The sequence below is a fragment of the Schistocerca serialis genome, chromosome 2 (genome assembly GCF_023864345.2).
Source record: "Schistocerca serialis cubense isolate TAMUIC-IGC-003099 chromosome 2, iqSchSeri2.2, whole genome shotgun sequence".
Classification (NCBI taxonomy): domain Eukaryota; kingdom Metazoa; phylum Arthropoda; class Insecta; order Orthoptera; family Acrididae; genus Schistocerca; species Schistocerca serialis.
The window spans coordinates 416390068-416413497 of record NC_064639.1 but is presented as its reverse complement, the minus strand read 5'-3'; the positions used below and the strand labels follow the sequence as shown (position 1 = coordinate 416413497).

The 23430-nt window shown below is 42.1% G+C and overlaps 1 protein-coding gene across 1 annotated transcript in view; it reads right to left on the bottom strand.

Annotated features, from left to right (window-relative positions):
• LOC126457265 (protein takeout-like) overlaps positions 1-23430 on the bottom strand; it is a 196889-nt gene that overhangs the window by 19497 nt on the left and 153962 nt on the right. Inside the window, exons 3-5 of the mRNA XM_050093428.1 lie at positions 22972-23119; positions 5029-5162; positions 2924-3085 (exon numbers count right to left, since the gene is read on the bottom strand). Of these exons, the coding sequence (XP_049949385.1) occupies positions 2924-3085; positions 5029-5162; positions 22972-23119 (444 nt within the window). The remainder of the gene's footprint in view (positions 1-2923; positions 3086-5028; positions 5163-22971; positions 23120-23430) is intronic.

Below are 23430 nucleotides of genomic sequence, written 5' to 3'. Positions count from 1 at the left end.
AATGGATCTACCAGTGCCATTTTGTGCTAGTTCCACGCACCCTTTTAACTGTGCTTGCGTATATACAGGTTTTCCTAATGTACAGTTGGTTAAAAGTGAATAATTTACTGGCCCCTGCCACACCAGTGGCAACTTAACCATTGCCGGCCCAACATGGCCACCACCAAATGCTACTACGCAGAAAGGCCCACCACCCAGACTGTGCACGCTGCTCACCTACATTGTGAATAATAATCGTGTGAAGGATGTTGTGTTTCACCCTCCAGTTAAGCAGTCACCCTCCAGTTGATTTGATGTGCAGATGCGGTTTGAGAACTATACTTCAAACGGTCACTCACACGCCGTTGTACATTCTTATATGCCTGACATCAGTGCACCTCCCTCCCGCACGCTGTCATGGCAACACTGGTCATCTCAGCTGCACCAGTCTCTGTGACCCACACTCCGTGGTCACACTACAATCACCTTCAACCCACTGTCGTAACAGCACTGGCCATTTCTTCCATGCCGGCTTCCGCATCAGCCCCCCCTTGGCTGCCTCACGATTGCCTTCCGCCTGCTGTTGCAACAGCACTGGCCGCTACACCCACATCATGCCCACCTCCAGGTCCGCAGTTGGAATCCATTGTGTCATTGGCTGCCCCCCATACAGACCTCGGGCGACACACCGTTCACCGCTACTGCGCTCCCAGTGTCTGGGGCTCCCTCCACCGCCGACTCAGATCTTCGCCTACCAGTGCTAGGTCAACATGTGTTACCCGGCAGATTTCCTAAGCTGCCTGTTTTTGCAAAAGGACAACCCTAGGACTTAGTTCACACTGGCGGACCATCTACTGGATATCCATGGAATTTCAGATGATGACGCACATTTCGTTTGCCTGGTGAGCCATCTCCATGCCCATCCAGACCTCATCAGTGATCTGATACTTTTGCCGCCCACCTCACCCAAGTGTTTAAAGGCAAAAACATTACTTATAGAACGCCTTTCTCACTCTCAAGTAGAGGCAATCATCCACAACATTATCCATGATGAGCACCTCGACGACCTCACACCTTCACAGCTTTGGCGGTGCATTCGTTCATTAATTGAAGATCAAACACAACCAGACATGGTGCTTTGGACTTTGTGGTTGGTCAACCAGTTTTTCGATCTGCCACTTCACCTGTTATCTCACTTCACAGACCCTCTCGAGGTTTGCCTATGCATGGCTGATCGGGCATACGCAATCATTCACCACCGACACAAACTGTCACAGACAACATCCCCGTCACCACCAGTTGCCATGCCTGTGCCTTCAGTTCTGTACTCTGCCAACAGAGACCAGTGCGCTCGCCTCAGCAACTTAGCTGCCTGTCAGGAATTGCCTCCTAGCGGCCTACAGGAGTTACTGCCTGCGGGCCCCCAACAGTCGCTGACCTCACCCGAGCAGCAATCTGAACTACTTCCTGCCCCAACACAGTCAGCTGCACTGTGCTGGTTCCATGCTACTTACAGAGATGCCACCCACAACTATCGCATGCCTTGCACCTTTCCCAACCAAGACTGGCAGGCACGCTTAGGCACCACGTCCCACCATGATTCTTCATGGCGTCTACCGTCTGATGCCACACCACTTTCTCCAGCGATGTGACGCCTCTACATCTCTGACTTGTCATCGGGGACTCACTGTCTCATCAACACCAGTGTCGATGTCAGTGTTATCCTGGCCAAGCACGTGGGCAACATGCTTTCTCCTGCTAAACTCGATTTGATCGCTGCAAATCACTCTCCTGTCACGGTCCTCGGCTCCATCAAGATGTTGCTTCATTTGTCACCTAGCACAACGTTTCCTTGGACATTCCTCATCATCGATGTGGACAAACCTGTGCTTGGGTTAGATTTTCTGCACCATTACGAACTTTTGCCAGACCTGCAGGTGGCTACGCTCCTCCACGTGTCTGGTTCTATCGTTCCATGCTTGAACGAACTCGACACATCTCTGCTCTCTGCCTCCTTGGCTACACTTTCCTGTGCATCTCTGCTCAAAGTTATAATGGCTCAGAAAAAGCTGTGGCAAAGAGAATCAGTTTACTAAAACTTTTTGTGGTTAATTCTAGCTGTTAATAAACTCAGAAATAGTTAATTTATGATAAATGTAGATAATATACAGGGCTACTCCTTTTTAAGGGTAAACTATGCTTAAAACAAATTGTTAATAAGATTTTCTGCTACAGTAACTAAATCAGAAATAGCGATTTGCTACAAATTAGATTACGCACAGAACAATGGCAGCTTCTGAAACTTCTCAAAAATGCATGTTTATATGCATTGATATACAAAAAGTTCATGGGTGATCTAGTCTCAGTCAGTAACTGCATAGGAACTGTGAATCACAAATGCTAATTTGCTATGAAATAAGTTACATATTCAAAACATTCATACTGCCAACTTATAAAACTATAGGTTTGTAAGTGTCTGAAAATTCTCATATACAATGAAGTCCTAAAAATCAGAGACCTGTCTCCACTAGTTGTACCTATTACTTTTCATATGACATTCATTTGCTTTGAATGACCTCAGCACTAAACTTGTAGGCTCCTAAGTATGTTTGACCAAGGCAGAATTAAGCAAGTCCTGTGCTTACAATGGCGAACTTCTTGCACAACTACTTCGTAATGGAAAATGCAGGCTTCTAGGTAGAAATCACATTCCAGAAAGCACACTGACAAATGTTTAACACAGTTTTGATTTGTAATGAATGTCCTAAGACCCCTCAGTAATTTCGGAAAACAATGGTTTGAACTTCTCATAGAATGCCCATTTGTTTAAATTTCACATAAATCTTCCGTAACCAGTATTAACATATGATACAGAATAAAGCTACATGTTGCATATGAGAGATTTAATACCTTACTAATTATTATTAAGGGAATTTTCACATACCTAATAATTTGTCACCATTGAAGAGATTATCGAGGTGGATGTAGGCACGTGTGACATTGTATTCCAATTTGCTGTTCTTGGGAATGGCAAATGATTTAGTCTCACCATCACGTGTTCGGGACTCAAACCCAAAATCATATATGTAGCGTATCTTCACACCAACTGCAAATGGAAGCAGGAATGTGTCAAATAGAATAACATCTGTCATGACATAAAGAACTGAGTATTCTTATAAGTGAAGCTATTAGATTTTGTTGTAGAGTGTTGCCAAATATTCATTTATCCATAATAATATCCTAAATTTATCACTATCACCAAACATTATGTACATTAGATTACAGTGTGCTACTGTGAACAAATAGGTCTTTCCATATTCACTTATTCACACAATGTTTCAGTGGAACCCAACATCGCTGAAAAGCTTCATGGATGTGAAAAAAGGACTGCATTTCAAGATAAAAGTAAATATTATAAATGACTTTTGTCTGCTACAACAACTATTACCAGCAATCATGATAGTCTAACTGATGATTTTAATCAGTATAGTAAGCTTTAATTAATTTATACAAAAATGAGGCTAAAATGAACAATTTACGTGCCCCCCAAAGAGCTGACTACTTTCAGTAATACTGGATTTACATCCAGGAGGATGACAGTTCAAATCTGCATCCAGCCATCAAGATAGATTTCCTCTTATGTCCCTAAATCAGTCCAGCCAAATGCTGGGATGGTTCCTCTGAAGGGGCAAGCCTGATTTCCTTCCCCACCCTTGACACAATCTGAGCTTGTGCTCCATCTCTAACAACTTTGATGTCAACAGGATGCTAAACCCAAACTTCCTTCTTTCCTTTCAGTAATCATTGTTTGTTTCCATTTGCTTTCTTCTAGCTTATGCTCATTTGCAACTATGTATTTGTATCTAAGTTCATGGGTACCCTGTACATAAGATGGGCATCTTGATTTAGCATGGTCATTATTTTCCAGAGTTCTAACTTGCTAACTTTAATCTTTTTTTAATTTTTCATTAATTCAGGGATAGTATTTGTTAATCTGTTTTTATATATAAACTGTAAGAAAAAAATCACATGAAATCAAATCATGTGCAGTAACTAAAGTCATCACACAAATCTGGACAGATGATCAAGGAATATGTATCCTTCAGGTAAGAATGAAAAGTGAGACATTTCAGCTAATAGCAGTTCTGTTGAAACTGCTTGTCTTCTTCAAGTTCATCTATATGTTGCAAATGAATCTGTATAAAATTTAGCATTACAGCTGGCGGGGTACTGTTCTTGTCGAACATTCTCTCTAGAAAAAATGCAGAGACACTGTACATTTAACTACAGCACTTCAGGTTATTAGACACAATAAATGTTCAAGAAGTTCATAACTGTTACCTATTGAACAGAAGTGAAAATTTGTTCAGTTTATGATATCTTACAGTGATCAAAATTTTCTGCCTCACTTAGGTATAAACAGCTGCAGGTGAAACTTTAAATGTATTTCTGAAATCCATTACAAAAGACTTACCAGGTTTCTCTTGTCTTTTACTTTGTTTTAGACAATGTTGTCATACACTGCACAACCAAAATTCTACTCACACTTTGAACAGAAACCCAAAGGACAATGACGTTCTTCACTATAGAAAACCATAGAGACTGCTTGACTGATGCTCATTCTCACAGAGCATTTTCAGTTGTTCTGCTGAAAGCCACATCTAACATCTGTTTTAATCCAGTAGCTTTCTTTTTTGACACCCACAGCATGGCATCAATTAAGTGTGGATCACCCATAGGATGCTCACTTTAGCCTATCATTTTATCAGGTGTAATGTTTTTGATAAACATCTTGACATATAATCATAGTGCTTATCAGGTCATGTAATGTTATCTTTTGAAAATAATAAGCAATAAACAGAAACTACCTCTTCTATCAATGCACTCTCTTTGTAGATTTAGCAGATGTTCCTCCAATTAGTATGTATTTTGAATAATTCTCTTGGGACATTCCACAGGAAATGATCTTACTCCAACAACTAAATGTATAACCAAATACTCTTGTTCATGTACATAAATAGTAACAGGGAAGTCATTGACTTTACTTACTCAGTGTTATATTGCCTGGCCCATTCCCAACAATGGGCAATAGAAGCACCTTCCCACTTACATTGTAGATACAGAGGAGCTCAAGGCGTGGCATTGTTAAATCATACTCCACATGCTGGTTTTTGAGATCAATCCTGAAATTACATACTTCATTACAAAATGGTGAAAGGCTCATCTCAATTCATACGAAAATATTTTACAAAGTATTATCACATAAGTTTTTGAAGTACAATATGTGAAGGTTAATATGGACTAAGCTAATGTGTAGTGGAAAATATTCTTGGTATTTTGTAAAGTTTCATATAGTTTAAGCTTTAAACCACTAACATAGGTCACAACTGTTTCCTTACTTTAATGATATTACTTGCTCTGTGCTGGGGACAGAAATCAGTAGATGTAATGTTTGTATATAGAGAAAGAAATGATTACAATTTCATAAAAATTTAATGATTTATTCAAGAGAAAGAGCTTCACAAATTGAGTACGTGGGTAGCTCATTGGTTCACCTCCAGCCCTTTTGAAAGCAATTATTTAGCTTGGTGTTGATTGATAAAGTTGTCGTATGTCCTCCAGAGGGATACTGTGCCAAATTCTAACTCATGCATTATGGGAGCTGCCCACAATGCTCCAAATGTTCTCAAGTGGGGAGAGATTTGGCGAACTTGCTAGCCAAGGCAGAGTTTGGTAAGCACAGAAATAAGCAGTAGGAACTTTTACCATGTGCAGGAGGACATCATCATGCTGAAATGTAAGCCCAGGATGGCTTGCCACGATGGACAACAAAATGGAGCATAGAATATTGTTGGTGTACTGCTACGCTGTAAGGGAGCCATGGATGACAACCAAAGGTGTCCTGCTTAGAAAAGAAATGACACCTCAGGCCATCACTCCTGGCTGTCAGGCCATATGGCAGGTGACAGTCAGGTTGGTATACCACCACTCTTCAGGGCATCTCTGCATATATCTTTGCTCATAATTGGGACTCATTTCAAAGTGGGACTCATCATTGAGGACAATTCTACTTCATTCAATGAGATTCCAGGCCATTTCTTTTCATAGCAGGACCCCTTTGGTTATCATCCATGTCACCCTTACAAAACAGTGGTACATCAACAATATTCAATGCCCTGTTTTGTTGTCCATCTGGTAAGCCATCCTGGGCATACAAGCGAGCAAGATAATGCTCACCTACACTCAAAAAGAGTTTCTACTGGTTGTCTTCATGCATATTGAACCACACCTTGACGAACAAGGTCCCTGGATCTTTTCCCAATTGCGAACATTTGGAGCTTTATGGGCAGGGCCCTCCAACCAGTTCAGGACTTTGATGATTAGAATTTCAGTGGTGTTTGTTATAGTGTGAGTCATTTATGAGATCCCATATTTTGATAAGTTCACCACCACACATGTTTGTGCCATTCAGCCTGCATAGTTGCTAGATACAATGCTGGTATGTTCGGTTACAGTGAGTTTGTGTGTTCCTTGAGGGCATTGCAACTTGTTAGTCAGTGACAGCCCAAGCAGTGAGTGGACAATGGTATGTAGCAATGCATAAGAAGCCAATATGCTCATGGTGTTTGGAGAGTATAGGAAGACTGCAATTTGTTCTTAAATAGTGTATGCAGCAAGATATCTGGATAGAAGTCAATTTTCTCAGCAGTTATTTATCAACCTCTTCAATCAGTTACATGAAAGTGGTAATGTAACACATAGACAACATAATCATCTTGTGGTGCAGTTCTTCTTGTTGTCTCCATGCTTGCTAAGAAAATGGGATGAGGAGTTCCGCCTTATGCAAGACACCTTTTTTCTTTTGTTTCACCCATACATGTTTCAGCACTTTTGTGCTATCATCAGTGGGTTGTATTTTTATTTTTAACTTACATTATATTATTGTCCTCTTGTTTTGGTAGCTGTTATGCTACACAATATACAACATGTCATAGTTTTGAAGTTGTGGTACGTTTTCCCGTTTTGTTAGCGAAGTAAATGGGCTTACTTCTTTGCCTGTGTTCGTGTGGTAATGCAGTTTTTCGATTACTCAAAACGTAGGTGGAGTTATCGCTGCCATTACGTGCTCGATCCTGTAGTAGAGGAATATGGAATACTGGCATTGTTTATTGTTGCTCCGTCTGTAACGGTGCCGTACTGTCGTCGTTCCGAAACTGCAAGAATTCTGTCCACTCTTTGTAATTTGGATTCCACATATCATTTTCATGCAAAATCATCGCGGATCGACTTTGCAGTGGTAACCTCGTTAACGAAGTGTCCAAAGTATGGCATATGTCTACTGTTGTAGGTAAATCGTTCTTTAGAAATCGGAAATATATTTAATCTCTCATGTGTATGTTGCAACAAGGGCTCACATTTCGTGTTTGGCGAGTGTAGGTACGATAAATAAAGCCTGTGACTGTGGCATGGAAACATGTGACCTTCAAGAAACTGCCGTTACGAAGTTTTCTCTTTGAGCAGAAGAAAACACTGCCAATGCGTTCAATAGGAACTTACAGCAGCAAAAAAGATTTGTTCGCAAGTTGGAGACAGTCGTAAAATCTCTCACTGTGAAAATATCTAGTGACAATGCCGGTAGTGAAAATAAGAACTGTTGCATTGTGCCGGAAGTGCCTTCACGCGTGAAACAATACCAGCAAGTGTTTACAACGGCTGTGTCTACCAAAAACAGCTCTGAAGTGACTTCAGATGATAAATGTACCCGTACGGTAATTCAGACATTGAGAAAACCAAATTTTTCTTTAGATACTGTGAATATTCCCATGAAAGTGCCGCAAGTACAAAGAAATTATACAAAATTGAGTAACAAGGATAGTACATTTCCCTGTGGCAACATGAAGTGCCATAGCGTAAGTTATAAAGACAGAAAAGTGGTACCATAGTTTTAGCTGATAGCCATGGTCGAAATATTTCGAAGACACTTAATGAAATGAACATTAACGTAACATCTTTCGTAAAACCAGGTGCACCTATATACGAAGTAACAAAGGATTGCAGTAAATTATCGGAGACACACAAAAAATTATGTTGTTGTATTAATAGGAAGTTCTAATGATGTGTACCATAATTCAGCTAAACAGGCTGTCAGAGAAACAGCGAAAGCCCTAAACAATTTACGGAATGTAAACGCGATCCTCTCGAGCATACCAACAAGATTTCCTACATCATGTGTCAACACAGAAATCGAAAACACCAATAGGAAATTACAGAAAATTGCTAAAGTATTTCCTAATGCATCTTTTCTCAAATGTCATTCTCATGAAAGGGATCATTATACTAGGCATGGCAAGCACTTAAATAACAAGAGAAACTGATTTACATGTCGCAAAAGTAGAGAACATATTAGTAACATAACTAAGGGAAACAAGTCACAGACCGCCCTAGAAATGGGAGTAAAAGGACATCGAGGTGCTGAAAATGTAAAGGTGAAAAATAACTTGTCAGTTGGCGTACAAATCGAAACGCAGGGTTCATCTAAAACACTCTCCTGTGTTGAAGTTGTGATCTCACCTACAAGATTAACATCATCTGAAGAAGAAAAAGATATGACACAGAAATTCCACATGCAACAAATGGGAAGAAATCTTCATCAAGCAATCCAAATAAAAGGTTGTTGTGCAGAAGAAATGCTGAGCCTCCTAAACATCTCAAGGATTTTTTATGCGTGGGCCTGTAGAAAAAGAAGGGACAACAGTAGGTAGCGTCAAGTGTCTCCTCCCTCCTGTCTCAAGACAGACTCCAGTGGTTTCTCAGTCAGGTAACAACAGCACTAATAGAATAAAACAAATCAACTTCTTATTAACATTCATTAAAAGGATTGTACAAATAATGCTCAGATTTTGTGCTTAACTGAGCATCATGTTACTGATAAATGTGTTTTACCATCTATAGTAAGTTATAGTTTAGTAACATACTACTGTAGGGAAAGTAAAGATAAACGTGGAGTAGCAATTTATGTTAATGATAGTGTAGCGTACAAAGCTATAGATATTAAGATATATTGTGTGGAACAACAATTCGAGGCATGTGCAACAGAAGTAATAACTAAATTCTATACAGTAATGGTATTGGCTATCTATAGGGCACCCTCAGATGACATAAAAACTTTTCTGCATATAATGGAAGTACTGCTGTCAGGGTTACTTGCAAAAACAAAGGATATTATGTGATTCTTGAGTTTCTCCCGGCGTATTTGATAATCAAAATATCCACGGGTGTGCTGCCGGTCTATAGTGCCCAACGGGCACAATATTTCGACGATCATACATGTCGCCATCATCAGGTGAACTGACGGACTGAGCTCCTGTGAACGTGCCGGCACGGAGATCCGTACGCTATGGCTGCTCAGAGGGAACTGGGTTCGGTCGCGGCGGCGGCAGATTTAAATACCCTCCGCCCGCGGCGCTCTCCCTCCGCCGTCCGCGACCCGCGCCACGGTCGCGCGGTGGAACACATTGCGACGGCGTCTGGGATGACGTCGGTGCGATGGCTCTATCCGCCGTGGTCGTCACAACTATGCGTTTGCTCGATTTACTCTTTATTAACCCAATCGCTGGTTCCCAAGCCCTGCTAGGATTATAGCCACAGTCACGGTTTATGAGGTCGTCATTGGTGCGAATTTCGATGGCCTCTCTAACAACGCTGTCCCAGTATCTCGACGTCTGTACCAGAATCCCCGTGCGGTCATACTCCATGGCGTGATTTTCCGACAAACAATGTTCAGCGACCGCCGACTTTCTCGGATACATCAGTCGAGTGTGCCTCTGGTGTTCACGGCATCGATCCTCGACGGTACGCATCGTCTGACCAATATACGACTTGCCACATTGACACGGAATCTGGTACACGCCGGCCTTCCTCAAACCGAGGTCATCTTTGGCGTTCCCCACCAGTGCACGAGTTTTATTTGGAGGACAAAACACAGTTCCGACCCGGTGTTTCTTCAGAATGCGGGCGATTTTCCCCGAGAGTGCGCCTGTGTATGGAATAAATGCAGTGCCTACCTCCTCCCTCGTGACTTCATCCATCTCAACAGATTGTGCTGCAGTGGTTGGGCGGAGAGCACGTTGAATCTGCCACTCTGAGTACCCATTTTTTCGAAATACAGTTCTCAGATGTTCCAATTCCTGGGGTAGACTCTCTGCGTCAGAGATAGTGCGCGCCCTATGTACTAGAGTTTTAAGTACCCCATTCCTCTGTGAAGGGTGGTGGCAGCTGTCTGCGTGCAAATACAGATCAGTGTGCGTTGTCTTCCGATACACCCCATGACCTAGGGTGCCGTCAGCCCTTCTCTTGACCAAGACGTCGAGGAAAGGTAATTTACCCTCCATTTCAGTCTCCATAGTGAATTTGATGTTGGGGTGTATGGAGTTTAGATGTGTAAGCAAGTCAAGGAGTTTATCCATACCATGTGGCCAGATGACGAACGTGTCGTCCACGTAACGGAAAAAGCAAGTAGGTTTCCATACGGATGACGACAGGGCTTCCTCCTCGAAGTTCTCCATGTACAAATTCGCTACCACCGGTGAGAGTGGGCTACCCATGGCGACTCCCTCCGTTTGTTCGTAGTATTCTCCATTAAAAAGAAAATACGTGGAAGTCAAGACATGCCTAAAAAGTTCAGTGGTCTTCTCGTCAAACTTCTGACTAATCAATTCTAGTGACTCTCGCAGGGGTACCCTCGTAAACAAGGAAACGACGTCAAAACTCACCATGATATCTGACTCATCCAACCTGAAGCTATCAAGGCGTTTAACAAAATCCACGGAATTACGGATGTGATGAGGGCATTTACCCACATAAGGACTTAAAATTCCCGTCAGGTATTTGGCCAACAAATATGTAGGTGCCCTGATGTTGCTGACAATGGGGCGTAATGGTACCCCCTCTTTGTGAACCTTCGGGAGTCCATATAGTCTAGGCGGTACCGGACCTTGGGGTAACAATTTCTTAGCGTCACCCTCGGGTAAATCTGCGTCCTTGAGAAGCGCCCTCGTATTGTTCTCCAGCTTCTTTGTAGGGTCAACGCCGATCTTCCGGTAGGAATCGTCATTTAGCAGGCTCTGCATCTTATCAGTGTAGTCCTTATGGGAGACAACAACTGTAGCATTGCCTTTGTCAGCCGGTAAGACAACAATTTCAGAGCGCTACCTCAGATCACGAATGGCCGCCCTCTCTTTACTGCTGATATTTGACTTCATCGGCTTGGATTTCGTCAACGCATGACAAGTTTCACGACATATTTCCTCGGCTGATTCTGGCGGAAGTCGAGCTGCAACCTGTTCAACAGCACTAACAATTTCTGCGACCGGAGTGAACTTGGGGGTGGGATCGAAATTGAGACCTTTCTGCAAAACCGAGACCGCATCATCACTCAACACCATGCCACTCAAATTGATGACACTCTTGAACGGAACCTGCAGGGATGGTTTGTCAAGGAGGCGTGAGAACTTAGCTGTTTGACGTCCCGTAGCCTTCTTATGGGCGGAATCAGCTGACACCCAGGTGACACCATCAATCCAATCCCAGGAACAAGAAGTGAACTTACTAGCCAGTTGCAAATGTAGTTTGAGTAATTTCTGTGAGATAAACTCAAGGCTCCGGCGGGTGAATTGCACTCTCTCACGTACCAATGCGAGGCTGGCTCGTTTCTTGATTCTCTTTGCTACGGGACGTCAAACAGCTAAGTTCTCACGTCTCCTTGACAAACCATCTCTGCAGGTTCCGTGCAAGACTGTCATCAATTTGAGTGGCATGGTGTTGAGTGATGATGCGGTCTCGGTTTTGCAGAAAGGTCTCAACTTCGCTCCCACCCCCAAGTTCACTCCGGTCGCAGAAATTGTTAGTACTGTTGAACAGGTTGCAGCTCGACTTCCGCCAGAATCAGCCGAGGAAATACGTCGTGAAACTTGTCGTGCGTTGACGAAATCCAAGCCGATGAAGTCAAATATCAGCAGTAAAGAGAGGGCGGCCATTCGTGATCTGAGGTAGCGCTCTGAAATTGTTGTCTTACCGGCTGACAAAGGCAATGCTACAGTTGTTGTTTCCCATAAGGACTACACTGATAAGATGCAGAGCCTGCTAAATGACGATTCCTACCGGAAGATCGGCGTTGACCCTACAAAGAAGCTGGAGAACAATACGAGGGCGCTTCTCAAGGACGCAGATTTACCCGAGGGTGACGCTAAGAAATTGTTACCCCAAGGTCCGGTACCGCCTAGACTATATGGACTCCCGAAGGTTCACAAAGAGGGGGTACCATTACGCCCCATTGTCAGCAACATCAGGGCACCTACATATTTGTTGGCCAAATACCTGACGGGAATTTTAAGTCCTTATGTGGGTAAATGCCCTCATCACATCCGTAATTCCGTGGATTTTGTTAAACGCCTTGATAGCTTCAGGTTGGATGAGTCAGATATCATGGTGAGTTTTGACGTCGTTTCCTTGTTTACGAGGGTACCCCTGCGAGAGTCACTAGAATTGATTAGTCAGAAGTTTGACGAGAAGACCACTGAACTTTTTAGGCATGTCTTGACTTCCACGTATTTTCTTTTTAATGGAGAATACTACGAACAAACGGAGGGAGTCGCCATGGGTAGCCCACTCTCACCGGTGGTAGCGAATTTGTACATGGAGAACTTCGAGGAGGAAGCCCTGTCGTCATCCGTATGGAAACCTACTTGCTTTTTCCGTTACGTGGACGACACGTTCGTCATCTGGCCACATGGTATGGATAAACTCCTTGACTTGCTTACACATCTAAACTCCATACACCCCAACATCAAATTCACTATGGAGACTGAAATGGAGGGTAAATTACCTTTCCTCGACGTCTTGGTCAAGAGAAGGGCTGACGGCACCCTAGGTCATGGGGTGTATCGGAAGACAACGCACACTGATCTGTATTTGCACGCAGACAGCTGCCACCACCCTTCACAGAGGAATGGGGTACTTAAAACTCTAGTACATAGGGCGCGCACTATCTCTGACGCAGAGAGTCTACCCCAGGAATTGGAACATCTGAGAACTGTATTTCGAAAAAATGGGTACTCAGAGTGGCAGATTCAACGTGCTCTCCGCCCAACCACTGCAGCACAATCTGTTGAGATGGATGAAGTCACGAGGGAGGAGGTAGGCACTGCATTTATTCCATACACAGGCGCACTCTCGGGGAAAATCGCCCGCATTCTGAAGAAACACCGGGTCGGAACTGTGTTTTGTCCTCCAAATAAAACTCGTGCACTGGTGGGGAACGCCAAAGATGACCTCGGTTTGAGGAAGGCCGGCGTGTACCAGATTCCGTGTCAATGTGGCAAGTCGTATATTGGTCAGACGATGCGTACCGTCGAGGATCGATGCCGTGAACACCAGAGGCACACTCGACTGATGTATCCGAGAAAGTCGGCGGTCGCTGAACATTGTTTGTCGGAAAATCACGCCATGGAGTATGACCGCACGGGGATTCTGGTACAGACGTCGAGATACTGGGACAGCGTTGTTAGAGAGGCCATCGAAATTCGCACCAATGACGACCTCATAAACCGTGACTGTGGCTATAATCCTAGCAGGGCTTGGGAACCAGCGATTGGGTTAATAAAGAGTAAATCGAGCAAACGCATAGTTGTGACGACCACGGCGGATAGAGCCATCACACCGACGTCATCCCAGACGCCGTCGCAATGTGTTCCACCGCGCGACCGTGGCGCGGGTCGCGGACGGCGGAGGGAGCGCGCCGCGGGCGGAGGGTATTTAAATCTGCCGCCGCCGCGACCGAACCCAGTTCCCTCTGAGCAGCCATAGCGTACGGATCTCCGTGCCGGCACGTTCACAGGAGCTCAGTCCGTCAGTTCACCTGATGATGGCGACATGTATGATCACCGAAATATTGTGCCCGTTGGACACTATAGACCGGCGGCACATCCGTGGATATTTTGATTTAAGGATATTATAGTTTTAGGTGATTTCAATATAAAATTTATAACAGAAAACAAAAATAGAATTTTCTTTGAGATTGTGATGACCGCATATAATCTGATATGAGTAATAAACTTCCCAACAACAATTACATCAAGTCCCAAACTATGATAGACAACATTTTTTTAGATGTAAGTAGACATCAGAATTATACTGCCAGGCAGGTTATAAGTGGGCTTTCAGATAATGGTGGAAAAATTCTCACTCTTTATTACGTTAATCTGTTCAAACAACAATTTCCTCAATGGAAATTCATAAGAGTCATGAATGAAGAGGCAAAATAAATTTCAACCATAGGTTGCAGCAAATTGATTGGTCTTTAGTATGTAGCCTTGATAATGTTGATAGTAAATTTAACTATTTTATAAATGAATTCTGTGCTCTTTTTGAAAAAATATTTCCAAAGAAATGGGTCAGAAACAGTGCTTCCAATTCTGTAAGTAAGCCTTGGATTACAAAAGGTATAAAACAGTCATGTAAAAACAAAAGGGAAACTTACACTGCAATAGATTATCTAAAGATGAAGAAAAATGGGAATACTATGGATTATACTGTAAAATTTTAAAGAAACTAGTACAGAAATCAAAACCCCTTTATTATGAGAAGAAAATAGATAATTCTAATAATAAAATAAAGACAATTTGGAGCATTGTAAAAAAAGTACCAGGAAGAGATACAACACGCAAAGAAGATGTAAATAAAATCAGATATGGAGGTAACCTAGCAGATAACCCCAAAAGTGTGGCTGAGATTTTTAATAAACATTTCCTCAGTAACTCTACAGATTGGTTGCAAGCCCAACGATGATGAAGCTGTAACTCTTTGTCAAGCTGTATATTCAAACACAATTTCAGAAATGTACCTTAACCCTATCACTGTAGATGAAATTCAAAAAAATCATCATGTCTCTAAAAAGTAAGAACTCTGCAGAGGTTGATAATATTTCTAGTAATTTATTGAAATAGTCTTGTGTGTGGATAAGGGACAACCTCTGTCATATTTTCAATGCTTCCCTTCAGAAAGGTATTTTTCCCAGTAGACTTAAGTATGCCATTGTGAAAACCCTGTACAAAAAGGGCGATAAAACTGAACAAAATAACTATCGAAAACTCAAAATATACACAACTAACAACTGCATGTCAAGATATTTTTCTCTTACGTGTTTTGTCTGTAAAAATAAGGAGATATTTCAACCAAACAGTAATTATCATGAGCATAACACGTCGAGGAAGAATGATAAACACAGCGAGCATAGAAATTTGAACTTGGCGCAAAAGTGTGTCCACTACACTGTAACAAAACTCTTCAATGCTCTTCCTCCTGAAATAAAGATAGAGATTCATAACAAGAATGAGTTTAACAATGCACTAAAAATAAATTCTGCTAGAGAAAGCTTTTTACAGTCTAGATTAATTTTTATATAAATAAACTGTAAAATTTTAATGTTATATAACACAAGTTGACATAACGCCACTAAGAATGTTATTTAACTTGAACTCTGTATCTGCTTGTGCTCTTAGTCTGTTTTTCCGTAGTGCTGTAATGATTCTAAGAAAATATATATCGTCTTTTTTCTTTATTGCTGCGCAAAGACTTTATTGTATAAATTTTTATATAATTATGTACTCAAATGTCTGCATATGCTGTTAGATTATCATACTGTATTTGTAAAAAATTGACTCATTCCACGTCCTTGTGAACCCAACACAGTTGGACCTATGGAACGCGAAATAAAATCTATCAAAATCAAATCAATCAATCAATACCTCATTACGTTTGAGCTTATAATGTATTCTAAGATTCTACAAAAGATTGATGTCAAGGATACTGGATAGTAGTTTTGTGCATCACGTCTACTACCCTTCATGCTGAAGGGTGTGACATAGGCTTCCTTCCAATTACTTGGCATGGTTTTTGTTTGAGGGCTCTACAATAGATTGTAGTTACAAGACAGACTAAATCGCAAATTCAGTATAGAATATGACAGGGAACCCATCTGGCCTTTGAAGTCTGTTCAATTTTATCGATTTCTGCTGCTTCTATATACCACTTATACTAATACTTACTCATTCATCTTTTTAGCATTACGAGTAGTCAATTAGGTCAAGTCTGAGTTTTCTTTTCTAAAGGAACATTTGAAAACGGAGTTAAACGTTTCTGATATGGTTTCACTACTGTCAGTTTCTATTTTGTGTCATCTGTAAGTGACTGGAAACCAACTTTGTGCCACTAAAATTGTTTACATACTATGAGAATGTCATTGGGTTTTGTGAAATATCATTCGACAGCGTTTTGCTATGGTGGTCTTTGAAGGCTTCATGCATTCCTGTCTTGACATCCAAATGCAGCATCTGTCATGGAGGGCCCCTACCATTATCAACTATTAACCTACTTATGCACGGTCCAGTCAATTTAATGCGATCACCGCCTATGTTCGTCGTCAACGTGTAATAACTACTCACAAACGGCAGGTGACAGCACTATCAGAGGAGGACACGCAAACCGTGTTGGGGGGACACGGAAAACAGTGCACTCATTGTCGCAATGTGGAAATGGAGCGATTTACCTGATGTCGAGATGGCCACGATCATTGGTTTTCGTGCCACCGATAGAAGCGTTACCGAAATGGCAAAGTTCGTAAACTGATCGTGTGCCACCTTGGTTAAAGTATGCCATGCATGGCAAAATGGCGCTATCCAAAACCAGCGTCACGGCAGCGTGGACCATAGATGACAGGGTCCGCAGATCGTGGTCTCGCGGTCGTGTTCTTGTTTCCCAAGCACAGGTTCCCGGGTTTGATACCTGGTGGGGTCAGGGGTTTTCATCTGCCTCGAGATGACTGGGTGTTTGTGTTGTTCTCCTCATTTCATCATCATTCGTGAATGTGGCGAGTTTGGACTGAGCAAAGGTTGGGAATTTGTATGGGTGCTGATAAGCGTGCAATTGAACGCCCCAACAAAACAAACATCATCATCATCATCGTAGATGACAGGGGTGAACGACGGTTACGAAAATGTGTACGAGTGAATAGAAGTATAACTGTTGGACAACTGACAACCCAGATGGACCAAGGGGTCAGCGTGCAGCGAACATACTTGCATACTGGCCTCTGCAGCAGGCGCCTGGTTCGCACACCTATGCTGACTGCTGTTCATCGGCGGCGAAGGCTGGAATCTGCACGTCAGTACCGCGACTGGATATCCATTGAATGGCGACAGGTGGTCTTTTCAGATGAATAAAATTTTATGCTGCGTTGGACAGATGGCCTTTTGTGTGCATGGCTTGAAACACCCTGCGGAATGTTTTCGTGGCATTTCCTGGATGATCTCGCCTTTCTGGAAGGCACAATGAATCAAGGCAAGTATGCATTTATCCTTGGACCCTTGTTCACCCCTAACTGTAGTTTGTTTTTCCTCGGCACAATGGCATCTACGTGGAGGACAATGAAACATGTCACACAGCTCGAAGTGTATGTGTGCGGTTTGAAGAGCACCAGGATGAGTTCGCTGTACTCCCCTGTCACCAAATTCCCAAAGTAAAACCCAATTGAGAATGTGTCGGACCATCTCAACTGGTCTGTTGGCGCTTTGGATTCTGAGCTGCGAAACCTAGTGCAGTTGGCCACAGCACTGGAGTTCGCATGGTTCCACATACCTGTTGACAGCTTCCAGAACCTCATTGACTCTCTTTCTGCGCGTCTCGTTGCGGTCCACACTGCAGAAGGTAATTTATTCAAGCTTTTGACAGGTGGTCACACTAATATGACTGGACAGTGTATAGGAGAAACCTTCAGGAAATAAACTACTATGGGAAACTATAAATAGATCTTGATAGAATATATTGTTCACAACTGGCTTTAAAAATCTATAATATTGATATTGATCTGTTGTTAGTCAATATATGAAATATGGTAGCTTAGCTTGAAAGATGTGACAGAAAACACATGGAAAATATTTTGCCGGATATAGACTGGGAGACTCAAACGTTCATAACGGGTGGCAGGGACAAAGAATCCAGGGAAATTTGTTTAAGTGCTTTATCTGAAAACTACCTTGAGCAGTTAAACAGAGAACCGACTCGTGGTGATAACATATTAGACCTTCTGGTGACAAACACACCCGAACTATTTGAAACAGTTAACGGAGAACAGGGAATCAGCGATCATAAAGCGGTTACTGCATCGATGATTTCAGCCGTAAATAGAAACATTAAAAAAGGTAGGAAGATTTTTCTGTTTAGCAAAAGTGACAAAAAGCAGATTACAGAGTACCTGACGGCTCAACACAAAAGTTTTGTCTCAAGTACAGATAGTGTTGAGAATCAGTGGACAAAGTTCAAAACCATCGTACAATATGCGTTAGATGAGTATGTGCCAAGCAAGATCGTAAGTGATGGAAAAGAGCCACCATGGTACAACAACCGAATTAGAAAACTGCTGCGGAAGCAAAGGGAACTTCACAGCAAACATAAACATAGCCATAGCCTTGCAGACAAACAAAAATTACGTGAAGCGAAATGTAGTGCGAGGAGGGCTATACGAGAGGCGTTCAATGAATTCGAATGTAAAGTTCTATGTACTGACTTGGCAGAAAATCCTAAGAAATTTTGGTCTTATGTCAAAGCAGTAGGTGGATCAAAACAAAATGTCCAGACACTCTGTGACCAAAATGGTACTGAAACAGAGGATGACAGACTAAAGGCCGAAATACTAAATGTCTTTTTCCAAAGCTATTTCACAGAGGAAGACTGCACTGTAGTTCCTTCTCTAGATTGTCGCACTGATGACAAAATGGTAGATATCGAAATAGACGACAGAGGGATAGAGAAACAATTAAAATCACTCAAAAGAGGAAAGGCCGCTGGACCTGATGGGATACCAGTTCGATTATACACAGAGTACGCGAAGGAACTTGCCCCCCTTCTTGCAGCGGTGTACCGTAGGTCTCCAGAAGAGCGTAGCGTTCCAAAGGATTGGAAAAGGGCACAGGTCATCCCCGTTTTCAAGAAGGGGTGTCGAGCAGATGTGCAGAACTATAGACCTATATCTCTAACGTCGATCAGTTGTAGAATTTTGGAACACGTATTTTGTTCGAGTATAATGACTTTTCTGGAGACTAGAAATCTACTCTGTAGGAATCAGCATGGGTTTCGAAAAAGACGGTCATGTGAAACCCAGCTCGCGCTATTCGTCCACGAGACTCAGAGGGCCATAGACACGGGTTCTCAGGTAGATGCCGTGTTTCTTGACTTCCGCAAGGCGTTCGATACAGTTCCCCACAGTCGTTTAATGAACAAAGTAAGAGCATATGGACTATCAGACCAATTGTGTGATTGGATTGAAGAGTTCATAGATAACAGAATGAAGCATGTCATTCTCAATGGAGAGAAGTCTTCCGAAATAAGAGTGATTTCAGGTGTGCCGCAGGGGAGTGTCGTAGGACCGTTGCTATTCACAATATACATAATTGGCCTTGTGGATGACATCAGAAGTTCACTGAGGCTTTTTGCAGATGATGCTGTGGTGTGTCGAGACGTTGTAACAATGGAAAATTGTACTGAAATGCAGGAGGATCTGCAGCGAATTGACGCATGGTGCAGGGAATGGCAATTGAATCTCAATGTAGACAAGTGTAATGTGCTGCGAATACATAGAAAGATAGATCCTTTATCATTTAGCTACAAAATAGCAGGTCAGCAACTGGAAGCAGTTAATTCCATAAATTATCTGGGAGTACGCATTAGGAGTGATTTAAAATGGAATGATCATATAAAGTTGATCGTCGGTAAAGCAGATGCCAGACTGAGATTCATTGGAAGAATCCTAAGGAAATGCAATCCGAAAACAAAGGAAGTAGGTTACAGTACGCTTGTTCGCCCACTGCTTGAATACTGCTCAGCAGTGTGGGATCTGTACCAGATAGGGTTGATAGAAGAGATAGAGAATATCCAACGGAGAGCAGCGCGCTTCGTTACAGGATCATTTAGTATTCGCGAAAGCGTTACGGAGATGATAGATAAACTCCAGTGGAACACTCTGCAGGAGAGACGCTCAGTGGTTCGGTACGGGCTTTTGTTAAAGTTTCGAGAACATACCTTCACCGAAGAGTCAAGCAGTATATTGCTCCCTCCTACGTATATCTCGCGAAGAGACCATGAGGATAAAATCAGAGAGATTAGAGCCCACAAGAAGCATACCGACAATCCTTTTTTCCACAAACAATACGAGACTGGAATAGAAGGGAGAACCGATAGAGGTACTCAAGGTACCCTCCGCCACACACCGTCAGGTGGCTTGCGGAGTATGGATGTAGATGTAGATAGAAGCAGGTGGGAAGATTGTAAGAACACGAAATTGTAATCTGAAATTAAACAAAAGAGAAAATACAAAAAGAAGGTAGGGAAATATTAACAGAGAGAAAGCAACAGCTAGATAATGTGGAATCTCAAGCAGAAAGGATAGAGAGAAAAGCTATGACAGGAAATACAGAAGCCGAAGGAAAACAAAATAATTTAAGTGAAATGAAATGAATGAAGAGTAGTAGGTTCGTGTTTCAAATCCAGCTGTAACCGACATTCATTAGCAATAGTGCTGTGAAGAGATACTCAAATTTTTCATATGGTGAAAGAAATACCGACATCCATGCTGAAATATATCTTTCTGTGGTGAACAACTGGATATTAGGCTGTGACTGTACAGACACTTTGTCAAAGGCTGCTGACAAGTTTGTGTATGAAGCAGTTCTGCCCAGTTCACGCATACTTCAGTAGCCAACTGGAATGTTTTTTTGAATAAGCACATAGTTCTAATTGCGTAAATATTATATAATGAGATTAATTGTAAAATACTCGGTAGTACTGATTCAACAAGAGAAACTTCAAGGTAACTTATGTCAACTGTTTTCTTGAAAATGAAGTTAAAAAATTCGTCACAAAAAGTGTGATAAACTATATGCCACAATGTTTAAAAGCTAATAGTTTCTCCCACCTTCTTAAACTGTTATAACAGTTTTTTCCATCAAAATAGATATAACAGACGAACTACGAATGAACTGTAGCTCCACACAGAAGCTGTGATGTATGCTACAGTATTTGTTGTTAAATGATGAAATCCGTACTTACTTTGTTCCATGTTCAATTAAGCATGCATTTTAGTATTTGCACTTGAAGCTAAACTAGAGAAACTCTTACAAATCTGATCAAATGATGGTTGGAAACCTGCTACAATTTATGCCCATATTGACGTGCAAAACCGTCTTGTCATAACTGAATTCATTATGTGTTTGTGGTACATCTCTTTTTCTGAATAAAATGTTTAATTTGTTATCGTCTTCTAGCATGTTAAAGATTATGGTACAATTTTGATTTCCAGTTTGAATCAAATGCTATTGAAAGAACCGCTGACTCCAGAATTTTCAAATGAAAGAAAAAGTCTCAACAACTGTCATCCTAACGAATGTCCCCAAGCACTACACAGAAAAATGCCAAGTACCTCATCCATAAGATTTTTGTTATTCCTTACTACTACAAGGGTGAGTCAAATGAATACCTTAAATATTTTTTAATATTATTTATTGTGCAGAAGTGGTACAAAGCTGTATCACTTTTCAACATAATCTCCCTCACGCTCAATGCAAGTCTTCCAGCTCTTACAAAGTGCATAAATTCCTTTAGAAAAAAATTCTTTTGGTAGTCTGAGCAACGACTCATGCACCGTGTGGCGTACCTCTTCATCAGAAAGGAACTTCTTTCCTCCCATTGCGTCTTTGAGTGGTCCAAACATATGGAAATCACTTGGGGCAACTTCTGGTGAGTATGGTGGATGAGGAAGACACTCAAATTGCAGGTCTGTGATTATTGCAACTATCGTACTGTCAGTGTGGGTATATTGTCACGTTGCAAAAGGACACCTTGTGATAGCAATCCATGTCGCTTTGATTTGATTGCAGGCTGCAGATGATTTTTTAGGAGAACTGTATATGATGAACTGGTGACAGTGGCCCCTCTAGGCATGTAATGCCCCAAAATGACGCCTTTTTCGTCCCAAAAGAGAGTCAGCATAACCTTCCCTGCAGATGGCTCTGTTGGAAACTTCTTTGGTTTTGGTGATGAGAAATGGCACCATTCCTTGCTCGCTCTCTTCGTTTCCAGTTGGTGGAAGTGAACCCAGGTTTCGTCCCCAGTAATTATTCTTGCAAGGAAGCCATCACCTTCTCGCTGAAGAAGTTCTTCACAAGCATCAACACGTCGTTCTCTCATTTCTTGAGTAAGCTGCCGTCGCACCCATCTTGCAGACACTTTGTGAAACTGGAGCACATCATGCACAATGTGGTGTGCTGACCCATGACTAATCTGTAAACATCCTGCAATGTCATTCAGTGTCACTTGGCGGTTTTCCTTCACTATGGCTTCAACTGCTGCAATGTTCTGTGGAGTAACAACTCGTTGCGCCTGAACTGGACGAGGAGAATATTCCACTGAAGTCACGTCATTTCCGAACTTCCTACTCCATTCGTAGACTTGCTGCTGTGACAAACATGCCTCACCGCACTGAACCTTCATTCGTCGATGAACTTCAAGAGGTTTCACACCTTCACTACGCAAAAACCGAATAACAGAACGCTGTTCTTCTCTGGTGCAAGTCGCAAGTGGGGCGGCCATCTTTATACTGATACTGCGACGGTTTGTGTGCATCTGCACTACGCTACCATCTACAGGCCATTCTGCACGCTTTTTGAAGCACGGTTACCAACTTACAGGATAACGGTGCGAAATTTCGATTTGTTATTACAAATTTAAGGTTTTCATTTGACTCACCCTCGTACAAGCACTAAGTAATACAGTATGTTTTAGTTGCATTTTTTAGTTAAAATTTATTCTAAGAAACTCTTTAGAGTTAGAAACGTTAGACATTTTCGTAAATGTAGAAGATTCTGTGTCTCAAGCTCAGCAGCATACCTAACGTCATCGATACTTGTGTCAGCAAGCCCATAGACAGTTGCGTTGTTGGCGGTGAAGGCCAGCCCCAGTGGCCCCGAGCCTTCGTCCACAGCCAGCGTATCGATGCGCAACGGGTTCAGCGATGGGATACGGTACTGACGGTCCCCTGCAACAATACCAAGGCACGTCACCATAGCGTGGATAAACTGTATTGCCGGAGAGTGTAGTACACAGAAAGGAAAGCAAATTGTGGAAATTTATAAATATATGTCCCTTCTCCAATAGGTAGACACAAAATTTTAATTTTCGTCTTGAAAAATAAAATTACGTAATTTTGTTTTTGTTTGTTTGGAGGTTTATAGCGGTAGTCATGGTATACAGTGATGTGTCTGTCACAGGTATTATAAAGGGGAATCAAAAAAATTTCGTTCGAAGGCCGTACAACCAGAATTAGTTTGTCAGTCAGGTAAAATCGGC